Consider the following 22701-nt stretch of genomic DNA (forward strand, 5'->3'; position numbering starts at 1 on the left):
CGGGTTTGTTTTTGAATCTGCGGAGGTGGCGGCGGCGGCAGCGGCGGCGCGGCGACTGAAGCGCGCGATACTGAAGCGGCCGCGTTGAGGACGGTTGCGCGGAACGGCTCTGTAGGAAGGAACTTGGTTCCCCCTCCCTCATCTCCCGCCCCGAAAGGTATATGTGACTCCTAGGGGCTGTTATAACCACATTTTCTTAAATTACTATTGTATTTATGAAGAGTCAAGACCGCATTATGGCGGCTGCGGGAGTTGTGTGTGCGCCTGCGCGGTTGCGGAGCTGCGGGCGGGCGCTGCATGGGAGCACGTGATCTTGCGGGGTCGGGCTCTAGCTGCAGTTGTGCAGCTGGCGGGGCGGTGGCTGCGCAAGCGCAATATTCATTTTCAAGATCTAATGTTCTTGTTGGACGCCATTTGGGTTCTAGATTTAATTTTCCTCATTCTTGAGGAGTTTCATTTTCTTGTCCTCAAACTGCCACATTTTTCAAGGAAAACGTTTCTCTTGTGTTGCATTCCTATACCGACCCTCTAAACTCTTTTATATTTCTCCGATTTTCTGAGAAGCTGTGAACTTAATTTTCTGTAAAAATGATTGTCACTTGTGGTTCTTGATTATAATTTCACTTTTAGGGTATTGCTGGGTTCAAGTTTATATTTGGGGAGATAAAGATCAGCACCTAGTGGTGGTCTCAGGGGCAGTACATTTAATTGAACTGAATATTTGCAAATACATTTTAACCCTATTTTTACCAGTTTTGTTAAGAGGGAATGTGTACAAACGAGAATTTGAGTTTTGGAGATATGAGGGGGAAGGGGCATTGGAAGAATCTATATACTATTGTTTAAAAAGAAATCTCAATCTCCTTGGTTATTTATTTTTTTAATATTTGATTCTAAGTTAATGAAGTTTTAATTTTACCAGTTTGTGTGCTTCTGATCATACTTGCATTTGGGTTTTAGATTTTTAAAGTCTGTGATCACTTGTCCATCACTGCTTCAGTTTGATCATTTTTGTGACTCTGACTTTTAAAATTAGGTCATTTGTTTAGCCTTTGGTTTGTTATGATATGTGAAATAAAACTTGCTTGGTAAATTTTTCTCATAAAGAATTCTGCAAAGAACTCCTCACTAAACTGAGGCCTTTATGAGGAAATAAAGTCAACCATTAATGAAAAAATTAGTTGATTCTTTAAAGAAACTGCCCTGTATATGTGTATGAAATACAGTTGTGTTTGATTTCTTAAAATTGTGTGTTCCTAATTTTTGTTTCTTAAAGAAGGTAGTTAGAGGTGTGCTACTGGTTATTTTAGTTTACAATGGTTGTGTCACTATATTTAAATCTTATATAACACTGCTGGGAGAAGTGTTATACAATCTGATATAATTCTACCATTGTGCAAATTTTTTCTTACTAGACTAAAAATTTGTAACTGTTTTTCATAGATTTCACCTGTGGTTTGTGTGTACAATAATTGGTTTCTTGGTTGGTTATATAAGACTAAGTTTAAATCAGTCATCTGTCAAATGAAGAAGTGCCTATTGCTTTATAATGGTTGGTTAGGGACGGTTTTATTGCCCAAAGCAAACACCGTTAGCATTAAGTAGATGTAATTGAAAGGAATAGTTTTGGTTGGTGGATTTTTTAAAAATGACGTCATGTATGAGATAGAACGAAGTGATAGGGAAGGTAACTCTCTTTTCTCAACAGAAAATTAGCTGTTCATATAAACCTGGCCCTCTGGTCTCTTCTACACAGAAATATATTTAGAGGGCAGTTGTGTAATATCCTGCCTTTTTATACTTCTGGGTGATTGCCCCAGCACACCCCTCCTCCACTTCCTAATACATAATTTCAGGTGTTTAGAGTGGAAAGTATCTTGTATTTTCTGTATCTGTGTGTATGTATGTGTTTTAGGTTAAGAAAAGAACTTTGATTTTAGGGCAGTGGTACATTTTGCACTTCCAGAAAAGTAAAATATTTTGGTTTGTGTATTAAAGTTTGTTTTCATTTGAATACAAAAGATTGCCTCTTAGGTTAATGCTGAAGATTGTAAGAGGTCTTGAAAATACTGAGGAACATAGTGTACAATGTAAATATTTATTAGTAGGACAATTTTGCTATTTGTTAGAAAGAGAAGTATACTTCTATAAACTTAAAGACCAGTGAATTGTCTGAATGTCTGTTATTTTGTTTGTTATTCTTTGAATAAAAAGCATGTTTTGAAATTTTAGTCTGATTTAGAAATTTTAGTTATGTTGCCACAAAATTTTGACATATGCAGAATATATAATATTGAGACTAATGAATATTAAATTATTGGGGTCATTTTTAGTTTTGTAGATTTTAAACATCACAAAATTTAGTTTAGAGAAAAAGACTTAATGATTAAGTCATAAACCATTAAAATTGTCGTTTTTCTTTAAATTATGATTTGAATATTTGATACATATATTTAAATACTTTTTTACTTTTCATTGCAGCACCTTTGGAAAGTGTTGAAAATTAGCAAGATTTAGAAATAAACAGCATAAATGTTCTGGTGATTTTGTTATTTTTTCATGGTTTATCAATTGGTCAATAAATATTGTTCAATAAATATCGATCAGTTTTTCATTTGGACCATAATTTCATTCTTGTTCTTTTAATTTTGTATTATGTTGTAGATATTTATCTCATTTCATTATTCTTTTAAAATACTTAATGTTCTTTCAATGTATAACATTCTTTTAAAAAATTTTTTTAATGGGTATATAATATTTTATTGAGAAAATACCCCAAATCATGAAATATTCTTCAAATGTCTTTAAGCGGCTACAATATTGTTATATCTAATAAGAATGTACTGTGACTTACTAAGCATTTCTTTTATTGACCATTTGTTTGTTGCCCATTTCTCTGTTATAAATAATGCTACACTGAACATCCTTACACATGAGTTATGAACTGCATCTCTTTGAAATGATTTCTTTGAAATTATTACTTCAAATATTGTTTCAAAGGGCTTTTAAGGTAATTACAAAATTAATAAAAATTTATTTTTTTGAAAAGCATTTCCCATACCACCATCAGTTTGGTGGCTGAAAAACAGTACTATAGAGATATAGATATAGAAATCGATATCGATATAGATGTATAGCTATAGATATCTGGTGAAGTTGAATTTTTTAATGTTTATGTATACAATGTTCTCATTTTTGTGAATTAGCTGTTTGAGGTTTTTAATCTTTTCTATGGTGGATGTTAATGTTTTTCCTATTGATAACAGCTATTTATGGATATAAGCCTTTTGCTTTTCATACTTTTGGCAGGGTTTTTTTTTAGTTTATTACTTTTAAAATTGCTTATTTTATATATTCAGAAGTTTTCCTTTTTTTTTTTTTTTCTTGGTAGTCTAATGCACTGCTTTTTCTCATTTGTGATTTCTTCCAGTACTTCTTTGCCTAGAAAATAACCTGTTGTGAAATGAACTTAAATGTTCACTTATTTTATTTATTTTTTCTATGTATTTTAATGATTAAAAAAATAAGTGTTTTAATCTGTATGGAGTTTATTAGTTTCCAGTTTTTCCAAATACCTAGTTTTCTTAGATTCTTACGTTGGTGATCTTTTTTCTTACTGCTTTGAGTTGCTAATTTTGATCTTAAGTTACCAGGTTTGAGCTATAGCTCTGCTTCATTTACTGGGGATATTTAACTTGGTCCATTGGCCTCAGGAGTTTCTACAGATAGTAAGAAGATTCCTTGGTAGATCCTTTGATGGATTCCTTGATGTACACAACATTATGTGATTATGCCTATGTGCATTTTTCTGGGGAAAGAGTTATAGTTTTCATCAGCTTTTCACAGGAATATATAATACAAAATCTAAAGCTAGGTTAACAACCACTGTACCTGGGTCTTATCCATGTAGCAGTAGTGCACTGTTTTATTTGTTGTAGTGATAGTTTAGTTTAGCATTGCATTAAACTTAAATTGGGGTGAGTTTACATCTTTATACTGTATTTGGTTTTTTTTCCTCATAAATGGGATCTATTTCCCGCAGATTCCACAAAATGTACTTTTTAAGAGAAACATTGGGAAAATTTGTGATACCTGTTATTTTTCATTAAGGTGTTATTAAACTTGTTCCCTAATGCTGATATGATGTTAATAGGGATAAGTTGTTAGAGGATATAGGACTACGTTTCTATTTTTAATCTGTCTTAGGACATGGTGATATGAAAATAGTGCAAGTATGAAGTTAGAAGTGGGAAAATAGATTGTCCAGTTAAAGTATTCTTCAATATTTGAAACCAAAATTTTTCATTTACATAGACTTTTTTAATGGAAGAATGTTGGAAAGTTATCTAATTTTTCTGGCCAGGATGGTGCCTAATGGTATAATAAAGTTAAAAACTTTTATTTTTAGTCCCTTGATAATAGTAAATTATTCTCTAATAAGGATGTTTCTCTAATTATTGGTATAAGTTCATTGTACATTAAATCTATTATTTGTGTTCATTGGCTTCATGAAAATAAATCTAGGAAGTAGGTAGAAATCATGTGTTATTGGCTTTTATTAAACTTTTTAAATGAAAAATTCTCATCTTTGGGTCTTTTTCAAGCAAAACCGCTTACAGAGATTTGCATATTTTACTTTTTTTTATGTGACTTTTGCTCTTACTTGAAAACTTTTTCTAGTTCTGACAAATTATGATACTTAAGTTTTCAGACTATGATAGGTGAGAAATAGCAAAGTAGGGACAGGAGAAGTGGCTACCAGAGAAATGTATATGGATAAGAGGAAGGAGTGATGGCTAGCATCTTGACAGTGAAGATATGTTTCAAGTGTTAGAAGCAAGAATTTAAAGACTTAGTTTTGAGGTTATTTAATTTGGGAATTAGTGTTTTTAGAGCTGAATCCGTATTTATATTAATTATAATTGATGATCTTAAATGATTCTGAATCAGAATATTTAGTTTTGTTTAACTTGCTCAAGATTTAGTTTAGAAAGCCTTCTATTATGATTTTTAAGTTTTGAGGTATATGGAAAATTCGTGCACGGGCAAATCTACTTTTTCAAAGAAGTCACATGTGGGGCATATTACAGATAAAATTTAGGTGATGTTTTAACAAAATTTAAATGGTAGAATACAAAAAATCATTAAGTAGCTCTGAGAAGCCATAGTCCCTATAAGTTCCCCAGAGTATCTAGAAATTACGCATCCATTAGTGAAGCCTCTCTTTAGAAATTCTTATCCATTTGACCTTGTTATGTTCTTTACGTAACTCAAGACTTTAAAAATGATTTTGCAGTGTTCTTTCTGAGATTGTCGTGAAATCCACAGAGTAAATCAGTGGTTTATCCTGTCATTTTAGTTTGTTTAAGACAGAAAAGTGAATTCCAAAAAATCAAACTTTGTGCTTCAAGTTACATGGTGGAAACCCATTTTGTATTGGAGGAAGAGAATATGAGTGCTGGCCAGCATTTTCATTTTTTAAATGCCTGCAAAATGAGAAGACCAGGGCACTAGTGCTTATTTGTACAATGTGAATGTCTTCAGTTGTGAATTTTGATCATTTGCATTTTTGAGTCTTTAAGAGAATGATTCTGGCATCTGCTTGGCCACTTTCCAAAAAATGTGATAGGCCTAAGGGTACAGTTGATAGCACCTTCCTGAGAGACTTTATAATTGGATCTACATAAACATAAAAGTCTGGGAAATGTAGATGACCTATTAACTTGACTGTGAGAAATATTCTTTTATTCATATCTGTAGTTTTTCTTTGCTCAGAATATTATAACAATATTTTGAGTTATTTTGTATCTAATAACTATGAATAACTAGCATATACCCTTTAATTTGGGAGAGAAGGCCCCTTTGATGTGAGATAGTAATGTCATAATGTCTTACTGTACAGTTCTTTTCCACTTTCTTTGTTGTTTGTACATACTACTTTGGGGAATTATTGTCTTGGTGGGTCTCTGGGAATTATGTTCCAGCACTCTGTGGCACTTTTACATTCTAATGAGAAATTTGACTCTGATTCTCAGAACTGCCATAGCTATTAAAAGATTTCTCCTTGAGTCAGTAATTCTCAAAGATAATGCCTTCCAGTTGGTAGAAAGGTAAACCTAGAAGGTGAGAATAGAATCTGCCATTTTAAGAACCAGGAGGACAAGAGTTTGGTGAAACAATGAATGACATGACTGCTTCAGCATATTCTCAACTAAGGCTTTGGAGTTGAGGAATGTTTCTGACTTCTTACCCTTATTAGATAAATGTCTTAAAAGGAAGAAGTGGTGAAAAATATGGAAGAGAAAAGAGACTATCTTTGAAAATGTCTTTTATTTCTTTTTAGATGGTGTCAGGAGTAATTGGATTACAGTAAAGGCTAATCTGCTCTGTGAGACTATTATGATGGTTTAAGGATGATAAGTGTTTTTCTCCTCTAACAAAGAAGACTGTTTAGAGTTTGTAGGTGGCTTTGACTTAACATATGGTTTCCAGGTTGAACATGACTATTCCACAGTTTCACCAACCAGGGGCAAGGGAGAAAGGGCAGTGGGAGTATACACCTCATTCTTTTGAGAGCATGATCTGGAAGTGGTACATACCACTTTGACTTAAGTTTTATGGGTGTGGATTTAGTCATTGGAACATACTTAGCTGGGAAAGGAAGGCTAGGAAATGTAGTATCTAGCTGGACAATCATGTGCTCAGCTAAAATTAAGGAATTTGATAAAGGGATAAATGAGTGTAATAGAACAACCAGCCCTTTCTGCTACAAAAAGAAGCTGGAGAAGTAGTATCAAAGTAATTCATAATTTGATATTAAAAATTGTTTTTCTGTCTCAAGAGTTATAGTTATAACTCTATATCTTCTTTTCAAGTGGAATTTTGAGAACATTTGTTTGTGATTTGTGTCTGAGATTCTAGTTATGTGTGTGTATGTGTTTGTGTGTGTGTATACCACCAAATAATGGTGCAATTCTTTCCCTTTCTGCTTGCCCTTGCAAATGTATTAAATTATATTTAGCTTTATAAGAATTGGAATTTTAATTTAATTTTAAAATCTCAGTGTAATAGTTTTTTAACTTTGCTAGTTGCTTATTTTGAAAGATGAAGGACTGCAGGTAAGGACTGTAATGACAGTCGTGAATCGCAATTATTTGAACTGCTTGCTTTAGTCTAAAGTTGAATGTATGTTTTTTAATTATTTTATTTTTAAGTAATTTCTACACCCAGCAGGGGGCTCAAACTCACTACCCTAAGATCAAGAGTTGCTTGCTCCACCGACTGAGCCAGGAAGGTGCCCCGAGTTTATGTTTTTATATTCTTTTCCAGATCCTGTTGTTTTGTAACTGTATGTGTGAAATATACATTTTGAAGATGGAAAATATAATTTTTGAGGACCTTGTAATGCATACAAGTAAAAAGATTGTGGTTATAAATTCTTTGCATATAGGTAAAGCTTACTTGTATAATAAGTAGATAATTAAAAGCAGCTTTCTATAGACTATAAGTAAGACACAGTAGATATTTGTTTATGGCACAGACAGTGAAACTGTTGTGGGGGGAGATCAAGGAAATCTTAGAGGGTTGTATTTTAAGGGGTGAATTAGAAGGATATTCTTAGTAAAGGGAATAAATAAGGTGTTCAGAGTATCTATCAGAAACGAGAGGGGCACCTGGGTGGCTCAGTCGGTTAAGCGTCCGACTTCGGCCCAGGTCATGATCTCACAGTTCATGGGTTCAAGCCCCACATCAGGCTCTGTGCTGATGACTCAGAGCCTGGAGCCTGCTTCAGATTCTGTGTCTCCCTCTCTCTCTGCCCCTTCCCCGCTCACACTCTGTCTCTCTCTCTTTCAAAAATAAACGTTAAAAAAAAAAAAAAGGAATGAGAAAGAAGGTAGTGTGTAAGGAGAACTCTAAATACCACCTTCATATATAGATTCTTGAGTTTTGTAAGTAAGAGTCATTGCTGCCATAGTGCCTACATAATGTAACTAATAAAGGATATTGTTATTCTCAGTTAGAAGTTCTCTCATTTCTTTTTTTACTCTGTTTTACTTCCTATCTTGCTTGAAGACATTTATTCCTTTCTACTTCTTTGTTTTTAGTTGCATAATACTTCATAAGCTTCCTGCATTTAGGAATTATATCTTATTGATGTTTTTGACAAATGTCACATGTTAAGGAAAAAACCCTTGTAATTAGGAATGATAAGACCACTATTAAAAGTATAAGATTGCTTTCCACATTGCCTTCCTTAAAATTCAATAAATATTTGTTTATTGAAAGGCAAGAATCCTTTTGTTTTAGGCGAAGTGCCAAAAAGCAAAGTAAGATATGCTATAGTTCTTTTTTTTATTTAACTTACTATTATCTACAGATGTTAGATTTTTTTTTAAAATAATTGAACATGTAATTTACTTAAGCACCAACTAGATAAATGGACAAAAGGTTGGACAGGCATTTTGCATATGAAAAATTATAAATTGTGAGACAACTTTTAGAAAGAAAGTTTTCCATCTCATTCATTAAGAAATAGAAGAAAGCAAGGAAACACCATTGCTCACCTATTAATAAGTTTCTAAGATTTAACTCTGAAGGACATAATGTGTGTAAATTAATAAGGGTTTGATAAAAAGATGGAATTAAATAATTATTTTGTGTTTTAAGTTTGTGTAATTCTTTCCTTTTCCATCAAACTTAAGTGATATAAAAGTTGGAAGATAGCAAATAAATGAAGAAACAAAAAGGTGAAGGATTTTCCTAAAATCAGTAATATAATGAAATGGAGAGAGCAATAATTTTATACTGGGATCTGGGAATTTAGAGTCTGCCAACACTATTACTTAATATAAAATGGTGGTACTACCTATCTGATAGGGTGGTTGTGAGGGTTAAATGAGATTAGATATAAAAAATACTTAGCAGTTTTTCCTGGCACACTTTTCTGTCTTCAATCAATTGAATCAATTAGGCATGAATATTTAAGAGGCAGCTAGTTGCAGCTATACGGAACCCTCAATGGAGGAGATATATAGAAAATGGCAATATTCTTGATTATTGGAGCTGGAATTTAAATGCATTTAAAAAGTAATTTCAAAAAGTAGTTTTAGAAGACCATTCACTAGTAGAGAAAAATAAGCATTTAAAGAAGTAGTTTATTTGCAGGGCACCTGGATGTCTCAGTCAGTTAAGCATCTAGCTCTTGATTTGGGCTCAGATCATGATCTCACGGTCTGTGAGTTCTGCCCATGTCAGACTCCATGGTGACAGTGTGGAGCCTGCTTGGGATTCTCTCTCTCTGCCCTTTCCCTGCTTGTGTTCTCTCTCTCTCTCTCAAAAAAAAAAAAAAAAAAAAAAAAAAAAGAAACCCCAAAACCCAAAACTTTAAAGAAGTCATTTATTTGTAAAGGTTTGTGAAGGAGTCTACCTTTAGAACTGTTTTATTTTAAAAGGCATTTAAAGAATAAAAGCCTTACAAGATTACTAAATTTACTAAGTTTACAGCCATTTTCTCATATTAATTTTTTATCTTCACAGTTGGTCAGGTTTTTTCAGACAATCATCATTGCCAAAGTTAGGGATGAAATAATTTATTTTGGGGACTAGATCCACATATGCCATCATTTTTTGTTTTTTGTTTTTTGTTTTTTAAATAAAGGGTGCAAAGTGCTCCCTCTCTCTTTATTAACCCTCCAGGTATGGAACTTGTTGGACATGCTCACTCAAAATTAAAGCCAGACAAAATGTCTGTTTTCTTGTAGAATCATTCATGTGGCCAAGTTCCTGCCCCTTAAGAAACAAATTTCACCACATAAGTTTGTTTTCTGATCTTCTGATTATTTTATTTTGATGTTTTATTTTATTTACACAGGTTTAATGAATAGCTGATTAATATTCAAAGAATTCCCTATTGTCTGGTTAACAAAACTACATACATTTGACATGAGGTTTAAGAGTTAGCTTCCATCTAGGGGCGCCTGGGTGGCTCAGTTGGTTAAGCGTCCAACTTCAGCTCAGGTCATGATCTCATGGTCTGTGAGTTTGAGCCCCACGTTGGGCTTTGTGCTGACAGCTCAGAGCCTGGAGCCTGCTTCACATTCTGTGTCTCTCTCTCTCTGTTCCTCCCCTGCTTGCGCTCTGTCTCTCTCTCTCTCTCTCTCTCAGAAATAAAGATTAAAAAAAAAAAAGAGCTTCCATCTAGATGTTTTGTAAAGTGTAATAACTTATCTGCTTGGTTACAAGATCAGGAACCAAGAGCCATCTAATTTATCTCAATGAGTTTTCACCTGCAATACTTAAAACTGTAGGGTATTATGGTTCTGAGATTTATGCATTTGTCAATATTGTTCTGTCAGGAAATGATATTCTTTATTCTCATTAAACTTGGGAATCCATAAATTATAGAAGAATTACTAAATTGAATTTCTGGGAGGACTTACGAGGCATCATTTTTTGCATTTGCAGGGCAGTCATTTCTACATTTGAGGTGTAGTCTTTGTTCCCTGTCATACCTAATTATAAGCTACCTCTTTTTTAAATGTCACATTTCTCTTGTAGTCATGGTTACCAATTTGATTTATCCAATTTTATCCTGACAGGAAGGAAAACATTCTTATTGGAACTTTGTAAACTAGTTTATAAAAAAGTAAAGAGATTCAGTTTAGATAAAGCCAATAATATTTTCAGTATTTTTCTACAGAATGGCTTTTTAATTGTTCTGGTGGCTTATTAATTATAACCAATGTTAAGATCTTTCACAGGATATTTTCCCCCTGGAATTCTGAAGATATTAGATCAAGATATTATTATTTATACAAAATATATTAAAATTTTTTTCTTTCTTTTTTTTTTATATATGAAATTTATTGACAAATTGGTTTCCATACAACACCCAGTGCTCATCCCAAAAGGTGCCCTCCTCAATACCCATCCCCCACCCTCTCCTCCCTCCCACCCCCCATCAACCCTCAGTTTGTTCTCAGTTTTTAACAGTCTCTTATGCTTTGGCTCTCTCCCACTCTAACCTCTTTTTTTTTTTTTTCCTTCCCCTCCCCCATGGGTTCCTGTTAAGTTTCTCAGGATCCACATAAGAGTGAAACCATATGGTATCTGTCTTTCTCTGTATGGCTTATTTCACTTAGCATCACACTCTCCAGTTCCATCCACGTTGCTACAAAAGGCCATATTTCATTAACCCAGTGAAGAAATGGGCAGAAAACATGAATAGACACTTCTCTAAATAAAAATTTTTTAATGTTTATTCATTTTTGAAAGAGAGAGACAGAGCACAAACAGGGGTGAGGTGTAGAGAGAAGGGGGACACAGAATCTGAAGCAGGCTCCAGGATCTGAGCTGTCAGCACACAGCCCGACACAGGGCTCGAATTCACAAACTGCAAGATTATGACCTGAGCCAAAGTCGGACGCTCAACTGACTGAGCCACCCAGGTGCCCCTATATGAAATATATTTTAAATTGAAGGTTAAGATAGATTAAGAAGAAAGTGTTTTCTCTTGTAACCATTAAAAATAAAAAACCGTAGTTAAGTCAGTTCATTTACTTGTAAGTAATTCTTGTTTCACTGATCTAGGGTTAAGTAATCTATTTACACAAAGTTGTCTGCACTGGACTAACAGAATCGTAGAAATCCTTACCCATTCTCTTGATTTAGTGATTACAGATGTTGATTCATGAAGGTAAGGTCAGCTTTATCCCAGGATGCCTGTATCCAGGAGTCTCTTCTACATAACAGTAACAGTTCAGATGATTTGGTACAGTCCTTTACTAAGGATCTTTTGATGTACATCTTTCCTTCTTTCCTTGGGTACAGTGGCAGCAAGGATGTTGACTCATTTTTGTTTCTTGAGTCTCATTGCTACAGTTGGTCTAGTTGCTCTCTTCATATGGTATACACTGCTGTTATTAGAATTTTATTCACAATGTTTGGATTTCCTTTACCCCTTGTCTGTGTAGCACCCTTGTTTTCCATGTGTCATGTCTTTTTATTGGTTTATTCATTAGAGGAAGAAGACCGTATTCTCTAGTAGCTTTTTGAGAAAGAGTAAATGGGAAGTATATTTTGTGAAACTGTATGTATCTGAAAATTATCGCTATATATTAGATACTTGATTGATAGTTTGGCTAGGTATAGAAACCTGGGTTGGAAAATATTTTTCTTCAGAAGTTTAAATGCACTGTTCCATTGTCTTCTTGCTTCTGTTACTGCTGAGAAATCTGAAGCCATTCTTATTTGTGATTTTCCCTTCACTGGCCGCTTGTAGAATTTGTTATTAGTCTTCAGTGTTTTGAAATTTCACTGCAATTCTTTGATGTGGATATGTTTATCATTGTTTGCTGGAATTCATCAGGCCCTTTCAGTTTGGCAACTCTTGTTTTTCAGTCTTGGAATTTTTTATTAAGTGATTTCATTGGTGATAGCTGTTTTCCATTCTGTCATTCCAATGTGAATTTTTGGAGGGGTACTTGACTTTTCTTAGATTTTTTTTTTTTCCGTCGTATTTACAACTATGTCTTTTTGTTCAGCTAGATTTCTTCAACTTTGTCATCCAGTTCTTCTATTGAGTTCTTCATTTTTTATGTTATTTTCTTAATGTCTACTTTTTGGTTTTAGCCTGTAGTCTATTTTTTTTTTTAAGTAAACTCTGTGCCCAACATGGATCTTGAACTCACAACCCCAAGATCAAGAGTCTTATGCTCTACTGTATGAGCCAGCCAGGAACCCCTAGTATTCTATTATTGACACATGATTGTATTATCTTTTCTTATCTGAGGATATTAATTTTTTTGAAGTTTTTTTTCTTGCATAGTCTTTGTGAGTTTTTTTGTTTAGGTTTGTTTTTTGGTTTGTTTTTGGTCTTTGTCTTCCATGTGAGACTTGTCTCGGTTGTCCTTTTTTTCTTGCCTGACTGTTGTGGAAAATTAAGAAGTTGATTAGAATATCTAAATTTGTCAGCTTTTAAACTTTTTAGGCTTTTCTGTGTGGGGTGGTTTTAGAGCTCCCAAGACCTTACAGTCTTGTGTTTTGTGGTTTTTAAGTACACTCCGTTTTCATTTTCTTATGTGGAGAATAAGGGTCTGATTGGTAGCATTCTGGAAGATTAATGGAAGAAAAGGACTAGGTGTCTCTGCAGCCAGCATTTAGTCCCTCTCTTTTTGGTATGCCACTCTCATTTTTAACTGTGGATGTTGTCTTCATAGTTTTGCTAGGACTCTGGAGAGGAGGTATTCAGTGGAATGTGGTAAGGATATCGATGGTATCTTATTGATTTGCAAACAGCTTTCACTAGTATTCCCTTTTTTAGTCATACCAGACTTACTGTTTGCTCCCTTCGTCCCAGTCGTCCTTGTTCTTTTAGTCGTCCTTGTTCTTTTAGTCGCTATGTCTTTTGAAGTTGCCGCCATGTAACTTAAATTGGTTCTTGTCCCCAGTGAAGCATGTACTATGATGTTTTGGGAACTGCTGAGTTAGTTACCAGTGGTTTTGCTTATTTTCATCTTCCCAAATATTTTTAGCTATTTTCTTTTTTACTTTTCTCCTTGTTCCTAAGGATTTATGCTTTCAAAAACTACCTTCATTGTAGTTTTAGTGGGCTTTGAGAGAGGGAAATTATGGTGTTTTCATTTCATTGTCTTAATACCATTCTCATGTTTATTTTCTCTTTTAGCATATGTAAGATTGGTAATAACATGTAACTGAAGTATATTAGTTAAATAAAAGTGTATTTACTTTTTACTTGATATAGTGAAACCTGTTATTTAGGTTCTATGGAATCTTCAATATTTTGCATATGTAAAATCTTGTAATAGTATGGTATATGTTATATAAAAGGTTATAGTAGTTAATTACAGTTATTCTCTTCCAGTTCTCTTTGTTGCTTGGGCAACCCATAGCAAATGGTCACATTCTCTGCTCATAAAAATTTGAAATTATGGTACTCTTGTTTTACATGATTATTAAGACTGAAATGAAAAAATTATGTGAAAAGTGCTAGTTTTTATTTAGAAAGAGATAAAACATTGAGTAATCATGGAAATGTTTACCTAATATTTGAAGTAGCTTTGAAATGTGTTTGCTTTTACAAATAAACAATAATTGGGTTCATTAGGACTTATCCTATTTAGAGCAAATTTCTTATATGACATAAAAGTCAAGCTGTATTCTTAGTAAAATTTGAAAACGTAAAAGTAAATAATATACCTATGTTCCATAATTTTCTATAGGCTTTTTTCATAGTTCAACTATTCTGAGCACATAGTAGATCCTATAAAAACACTAAAAACTGGACAATGCTCTACAAAAGGTATTTTTTCTATGTTGGTTTTTAAGTACAGAGGTGTTTTAGGACAAGGCTAAAAACTTGTTGACTCATTAGTTGACTTCTTTTTCCTAGAAAGTAAGAGTTGAGCTCCTGAAAATGAAAGTTTTAAAGATGTAGAATTTTCTGAGATTTTTATAGTAGAAATGAAAACACTGGGAATTAACTTAAGCTCAATATCCGTCTATTGAACAAATACTGTGTTTCACACTGTGGAAATGAATGGGAAATGACATAAGATGTAATTTCTGTCCTTTAGGAACTCATGTATAAAGATATAAGCAATGAAATGTGATAAGTGTAATGATGGTATGCACAAAAGATCTTGAGAGAGAAATTACAGCTGGCTTGGGGGATGGGTATTGTAAGGGGAAAAGAGAGTAAGTAAAAGATTGTTACTGATGAGATAATTTAGTAATCATGAGTAAGATTTATTGGGTGAACTAGGGTAGTTTCTTTAGGATAGAGTGAAACATATGGGCAGTGGCACCAGTTATCTGAATAACAGTGTAAGTATTTTTCTTTTCTGAACTATTTTCATGATGTGTAGAAACAGAACCAATGTGGGAAGAAATGGGTGATGGAAGCTCCATGGACTCAGACTGGGTGTAGTCTAGGATGGATTTCAGCTCTTAGCACTTTTGTGAAGTTACTTAATCTTTGAGCCTGTTGTTTTCAGTCATGAGTTGGAAGTAACATAACCTCATAGGATTAGTGTGAGAATTAATTGAAATGATGCATGTAAAACTCATCTGAAGATTTGATCTATATTAATGTACTTCTCTACTCCTTTGTTTTCTACAGTCTCATGTGTGAAGTAGATAATCAGTATATTTATTGTTTTGTTTTTTTTTAATGTGGCTTGGGATAATAGAGAAAATCTAGTACATTGGTAGTTAAATGATTGTATTGGCTGGAGGAGGATTGGTACAATGAGGGAATGTAGATTATGTCTTTTATTTTGAAGTCTAAATTGGGTGAAAAGGAGTTGTTATAGCTAATAGTAATAGCCAGCAACTTAGCTTGCTTCAAAAAGCTTAGACTGAGAAAAAAGTAGTCAGGATTTACATTGGAAAAGTATTTGGCAAAACAGGGGAGGCTTGGGGAGGAGGGGATGGGACAGGGTACATTTGAGGGTGTGTTACATAATTTAAATTTTTGTAGAACAGACTTCCAAAAGAATCTGCTTCCTGAATATCAGAAGTTGCTCATTCAGCAGCTTTAAAAATTTTGGCTATTTGTCTTGACATTAACCTTAGTCACATTTTAGTGCCACAGTAATGTCTATCCTGTTTGAATCTTTCACAGTTTACCAATCTCTTGATTTTAGCAACTAGATTTGAGTCATCCTCAGAGAATATTATTATTATTATTTCTTTGAAGAATTAATCTGGCTTGGTTAAATGTAACCTTTTTCCCCCAATGTACTATTTGAAGCAGTTTTTACGTACATCGTCCAATTTGACTAATGGAGAATAAGTAGGGATCTTTTAAAAAGCTGAATAGTTTTGTTTCATTTTTAAACTTTTGTTATGGGAAGATTTAAATATATACAGAAATAAAATGAAATAATCAACTCCATGTGCCCATCACTCAGCTTGAACAATCATCAACTAATGGGGCCAATCGCCTTTTGAATATATCCCTTCCACCTCCCTGCACCCTTAATGAATTTTAATAAATACCTACATCTAGTGGTGGATAGACACAAGATCACATAGGGCAGCTAGATTTTAGGAAGCTTAACCAAGGAAAAGAGAAGGAAAAGGTGGATTTCCTAGATGATGTGAGCTATCTATCAAGCACACAGGTTCCTTCTGTGCTCTTGTCCTTCACTTCTCTTGATGGGTAGGTTACTGCCAAGACAGATTTGTTGGGATCTCGCTCAAATTTGTCTTGTTTATATATCCACTTTCCGACTGAATTTTACCCTTTTGTTCTCCCAATTTTCTTTTTTTCCTCCAGGGGTGTCTGCATTCTTTATTTTTATTTGTTTTTCACCCATATTAAAATGTTGGGAGGTCTGTGGCAGGGCATGAAATTTAATTTGCCCTGGGACCAAACACTCACCTGGAAATGTCTTTGTGGCCATCTGGACTACAAAAGAGAAGAAATTGTTTTTATCTTTATAGCTGATGACTCAAAATAAGCTTTGTTGTCATTGTAGCTCTAATGACTCTAGTCTCTTCCCAGCGATTACTTAAAATTATTGTCAAGATTCAAAAATTTGACTGCAAGCTTTAACCATTCTGCTAGATTTGAGTACTTTGGGGCTTAGATTCTGTGGGGAAAAAGAATAATTAGCCTTCTATAAATGGAAATTGGCTATCAGGATTTAAACAACTTAATTTTCCAGAAATTTTAAAAATTGGCACTCTTTTTGTGATAAAAGTACTATAAAATACAAAAAAAAAAAAAGGGCCTTGAGCAGACTTTTTTTTTCTGGACTGAAATGGAGGCTTTCTTTCAAGCGAATTCCCTGATGTTTGCTGTGTGTGATTTGGCTCTATCTCTGTAACTGCTAATATGTGGCATGGACTTCAAGCTGTCTGGGATCTGGATGTGCCCAAAGTCTGTATTGCAAGTCGGGGTGGATTCGCAGGCATTGTGTTACAAAACTGGCTTGCTGCCTTCTCTGTTTTCTGTGCCCTAAGCAGCTGCATTGTTTGTTGCAGTATATGCATTAGCTGTTGTCTGTGTTCAGTTTCCTGCAGGCTGAAAAAGTGGGAGGGGCTTTCTTTGATACATAGCTGAGTTTTCACTGTGTGAGTTCTTGAGTGCACATTGCAGCCATCTTAATTACACTTTAGTGCAACTGAGACAGTGCAGCTGTCTCAAAATGGCTGCTGACCTAGTCTTTGTAGCTGCTTAGGCAGCAACTATGCCAGTGAGGAGACTTGGCACATGCATCAGGACCAGAGGTAAGAACCAATTACTCTTTATCTTTGAACATTTTAATTAAAAAATACTTGAATTTTACTGAGTTTATATAGCAAGGTGAACTTGGAGCTTGCTAAGAAGTTGAAATGTTTGCTTTAAGCCTCTTTTATGGAAACAGTACATAGGATGGTGAGGTCAAAGGTTAAATTCCTGTAATTTCTCACCATCTTATGTTCTGTCATTGCCAGAACATTAGATCACCACAGTAGTGCTTTTTTGGCCCTAATTAACTTAGTATTCTTTTTGTGTTAGATATTTTAGTTTGCTTGATATTTTTTTGTAAAAATTAAAAACAATATATTTTCTGAATAGATTTTTTTTTTTTTTTGGAAAGAAGCCATAAATAAGCCTTGTTTTACATGAAGAGTGAGATTTTTCTCTGTGTGTATGTGTGTGTGTGTGTGTGTGTGTGTGTGTGTGTTGGAGCTTTTGTTTGGTAGCTTTCTGAGAAGAATGTTAATTCTCTGAATATAAGTCATAGTTACAGAAAGAAAAAAAATTTAGCACTGTTAGACTTTTTTTGTATAGTGCGTTCCAATTTTTTCTCATTATGCTGCCTCCTCTGGGTCATTCAATTCTTTCATATTTTTAATGGTGATAACTTTTTATGCTAACTACTTTTTGCTTAAATTGTCATTCAGATTCAGATTTTGAGTTTAGAAACAAGTTCACATCTAGCTCTGGATACCCCCTTTTTTTTTTTCTAGCTAATGTGTTCTAATACAACAGAGCTGAAAGAAATACTCAGTTGTTTTAGTTAATTGATATTAATTGCTGATGTCCACATTAGCCTTAGTTTAAACCTGTGGTATTGTTAAAAATAATATAATTCAATGATTTTGTAAATTCAGTTTCACAGTTTACAAAAAGCTTTCTTAACATTCTTCTGAAGTAGAAATGTTTATTGAGATATGATAAGTTCATAGAGATCCAGAGAGTATGAAGTTTTTATTCATATATTTCAGACAGCAGAACTGTTACACTTTAAGTTCTAATGTTTAAATTGTGGTACTTACTAAATTTTTTTTATAGATGGTATAATACATTTCTCTAATTTTGTTTAGAGTATTATGAATATATCCCTGACTAATATGACATAGAACAGTAAGTTTTGAACTTTCTAGATAGAGCAACTTTTCAAAAACAGCAACTTTTTGCACATTAAATTCTTATGAAAGACCCCTGTATTTAAAAGAGATACATATGGTGTTTTATTGTTTTGTATTTATTTTATAATTTAAATTTATAGCATTTATTTATTGTAAGTTTATTTAATAAAATGAGAGCAATTAGGCTGTTATGATGAAAACAAAAGTTTGAAACCAGATGATATATGACAATTATAATCTATTAATGTTAGGATCTAGGTTGCTTCTTTATAGAACTCCAGGTGCTAGGGACTGTAGGATTCAGTATACTAGAACATATGTTTTTTATGTTTTTTTCTTAATTTCATAAAGGTAGAGTATAAGATCTATATTTGCACAGTTTAACAGTTTGGAATTGCTGCCTTGCCACAAAATTATGTTTATATTTGTTCTACTGTTGTGTTTTTTTTAAAAGAAAATAATTGCTTTTCCTAACTTAATCATTGCCCATTTATACAGTGGCTTAAAGTATATTTGGGATCACTCCGTTTCATTAACAGCTTTAACATATTTGTTTCACTTCCATTAGCTTATTATTTTGTGAAGTTGTTAGGACTCTTTTATGTGATGTGGTGGATTCTTATAATTGGAACATTACTTTATCTAAGTACAGTCATATGAGCTTGCCCCCCAAAGAGAGGAAGAACAAATTCAGTGTGTGAGAGAGATTTTATCCATCATGCTTTTCAGTAAGGTTTTGCCCTAGAGTGAGTATGACACAGGAAGTGAATGTGTGATGCCCTTAATCATTATTATTATTTTTATGCCTCTCATAGAATGAACAGCTCACTGTATATCAAATATTTCATACAGTCCAAGCCAGTTACTCAGTTTGTTCTTGTTTATTGCTAGAGAAAAACTTGTGAGGCTGAAATTATTGACCGACTGATGTTGATCTTCAGAGTGGAACCTTGGGGGAAATTTCACTTGTCCACTCTTTTTGCCTTCTATTGTGGATTATACAGTTTATCTCTACTCTCTGCAAGATGACTCCATTGATTATTACTTGTACATGGGGAAACAGGAACACTGTGGTTACTTGGGAAATTCCTAATTCTTTCCCTGCTATGTTGCATTTTTGCAACTATAAGCATAAACTAGACCTCAATGGGATTATTACTTTTGGGATTGGTGACAGTTTTCAAATTGTCTATGCTGAATTCCAGGTTAGCTATTAGGTGAATAACTGAAGGCATAATAAATCTGGGAGCTGGGTAATTAAGGTTTTGTGTTATTATTTTGTCACTTCTTAGTTCCCTATTTGTTTATCCTTTTTCCTAAGTCATTTCATTAGCATAAGCCTTTAAGGAAAATGTTGATGTAGTGGAAAGAACATGGATGAAGAGTTCAAACCTAAATTTGAGTTGTTTTTACTACTTTCTTCTTATATTGGTCAAGTCATTCCATTTTTTTAAAGTTTTTTTTCTTTTTTTTAATGTTTATTTCTGAGACAGAGAGAGACAGAACATGAGTGGGGGGGAGGGGAAGAGAGAGAGGGAGACACAGAATCAGAAGCAGGCTTTAGGCTCTGAGCTGTCAGCACAGAGCCCGATGCGGGACTCGAACTCACAAACCGTGAGATCATGACCTGAGCTGAAGTCTGTTGCTCAAACGACTGAGCCACGCAGGTGCCCCAACTCATTCCATTTTCTGACTGTTGTTTCCTCATCTGTAAAATGGGAAAAAATTCTTATCTACTTGGCAAGGATAGGCTAAGAATTAGTTTATATAATGTTTCTGAAGAGTACAATAAAATACTTTACAAGTATCCAGCATGCTAATTTTCCAGTAATATTTGAATGCTTTCTACTTTATTTGCTTCTCAGATGTCCTGTACTTTATTAAATGTGATTGGATCAAGGAATGTGGCATGTTTAAACCATATGGGAAATTTCTCATATAGCTCATACTCAGAAGCAAGAAGTGCTGACTAATATTAGTACATCCAGGGTCGCCTGGGTGGCTCAGTCGGTAGGGCATCCAACTTCGGCTCAGGTCATGATCTCATGGTTCATGGGTTCGAGCCCCACGTTGGATCTGTGCTGACAGCTCAGAGCCTGGAGCCTGCTTCGGATTCTGTGTCTCCCCCTCTCTCTGCCCCTCCCCTGCTCATGCTTTGTCTCTCTCTGTCTCTCAAAATTAATAAATGTAAAAAAAAAAGTTTTTAATATTAGTACATCCACATCCACTTGGTAATATGTTGTATTCATGTTTCTACTACTGGTCCTATTCTGTTACATAAATTAGCCACCTTTTGCTGTATGTGGATAGTGCCAGGTATGTTTATTAAGTAAAGCCAATGTAGAATGTTGACATTATAGAATTAGGGGAGTAAGTGGGAGAAATGTTTCAATTCTAGTCTGGCTGAATCCAAATATACTCTGAGAAAATAATTTCTCTGAAGAGATGGTTTGAATTCAGGGCCTAGAATTTTCTGTGTTTCAGTATACGTGAGAATCTTAACAGTAGAGTTTTCTTTCAGTAGCCACAAATTGGCAGCTGACAGACTTTATTCTTTAGCCGCTGTCCTACTTGTCCAGTCGTTAAAGCTGTCAGATTTTACGCAAAAATCTGGATGTCTCCTCTCTGAAAAATGGGCACTGCTAACAATGTATTTCTGCTTTAGAAAAATAATCTACAGTGGAGTAGCCACTGTCCCTTCAGATAGGGACTATATAGTTCACATTTGGTGTCCTATTCACTAATTACATTACCTGCTGGGCCCCTGTAAACTCCTTTTAAATCCCTATCCTAGTTATTTGACAGGTTGTTGACAGCCTTTTATATTTAGTATATAGCTTTTAACCTAGAAGAAAGTAAACATAAGTAAAATCTAGCCCGCATTACTTGGTAGGAGAGACCACATATGTGAAGACAGTTTACTCTTTAGAAGGTGTGGCACGTTTGCTAATCTTCAGCCTTGTCCTGATTTCTGTATTAGAGTACGGTGGTGCTGGCTGATTGAAGAGATCCAGGGACATTAGCAAAAAGTGACAATAGAATGAAAGTGAAGAGATTAAAGAAATACTGATTAGAAACAGGAGTACCTTGAGATCTTTTAGTGTGATAATAAGTCCTCTTTTCTTTAAATTTATCATTTTGATGTTTTTAATGATATTAAAAAAGAAAAAGTTAAATATATATTCAAGATATACAGTTTACTGACCAGGTAAATAAAATACATTTTATAAAAGATTTTTGTTTAAATTGTTGAGTTGAAAAATCTTAGCACTTAAAATGAGAAAGTTGCTAGTAGAAAGCTTTCTTAACTGCACTAGACTAATTTTAGGGCCATCGTAGACTTATTTTTGTTAAAAGTTTGCTTCTGTTTATATAACATTCACTGTCTCAACTATTTTAAGACTATATTAATGATCCAGAAAACATGGTTGTTTATGATCATGATTTGATGTGTTTTTGAATTTCACATTTTCCAGAGTGAAAGCCAACTTATTAACATTCATGTAATATCATGACATTGCTAACTCTAGGGAAATGTTACTCTTTTCTGGAAAATGGCTTTAAGTTAGAGAGGAAACTTTAGTGGAAATTACAAAAGCATTTAACTTGCACAGGAAACATTTATTCTCCTGCTTTCCTAACTCTTCACACTTCAAAAAGAGATAGTGATTTGGGAGAAAGCTTAAAGTCTGTTCAAATAAGGGATTTTTTTTTTTTTTTAATCTCTCAGGTTAGAACTTCCACAGAGTTCTCTATTAGTAATTTGTAACCGTCTGTTCTTAGTCATTAATGTGTGCATATGGAAATGATGAAAACATGTTACTGATTCAGTGAATCCTTTGAGTTTAATGAAAGGAGGGACTTTAATACCATGTTTGAGGAGTGGCTTCTGCATCTGCCAAAGGACTTCTACCCTCCTTGTAGTAAACCAGGTGCTACTTACTCAGGAGTCATGTGACCTGTTGTTTTCCTTTGCTGACAAAGAAGTATCATGGCATGCATAGTGGAAGCTATTAGTATGGAAGTCAAGAAATGATTATTTTTGTCTGGTACTGCCATTAATTGTATAGTTTTGGATAAATTACTTATGCTCTTATACCATTCTGCAACCATGAAATGAGAGAGATAGTTGGATTTGGATTAGATAAGGAGTCAGGGAAGAACACAGACTTTGCGATCAGAGTGAAAGTGAACTCATTTTCTTTCACTGACTAGTTAGAAGTTTATATGAGAAATATATATATAATGCTCAAAGTATAATGTCTACCATAAGTGCTCAATAAGTCTTATGCATTATTTTTTATGGGATGAAGCTAG

The 22701-nt window shown here is 34.0% G+C and overlaps 1 protein-coding gene across 3 annotated transcripts in view; it reads left to right on the forward strand.

Annotated features, from left to right (window-relative positions):
- The first annotated feature begins 2 nt into the window (after positions 1-2).
- The window catches only part of ATF7IP (activating transcription factor 7 interacting protein), a 124686-nt gene continuing 101987 nt past the window's right edge, over positions 3-22701 (forward strand). The window contains exon 1 of one of the 3 annotated variants that reach the window (XM_011283810.4): positions 3-157. Coding sequence is in view for 2 of the 3 variants with exons in the window: in XM_019834557.3 (XP_019690116.1) it covers positions 17240-17256 (17 nt within the window). In the remaining variant the exon portion in view is untranslated. Of the gene's footprint in view, positions 158-15488; positions 17257-22701 lie in introns of those variants that run through there. The other 2 variants (XM_019834557.3, XM_019834556.3) reach the window with 2 other exon arrangements.

Source organism: Felis catus, chromosome B4 (assembly GCF_018350175.1).
Source record: "Felis catus isolate Fca126 chromosome B4, F.catus_Fca126_mat1.0, whole genome shotgun sequence".
Classification (NCBI taxonomy): Eukaryota; Metazoa; Chordata; class Mammalia; order Carnivora; family Felidae; genus Felis; species Felis catus.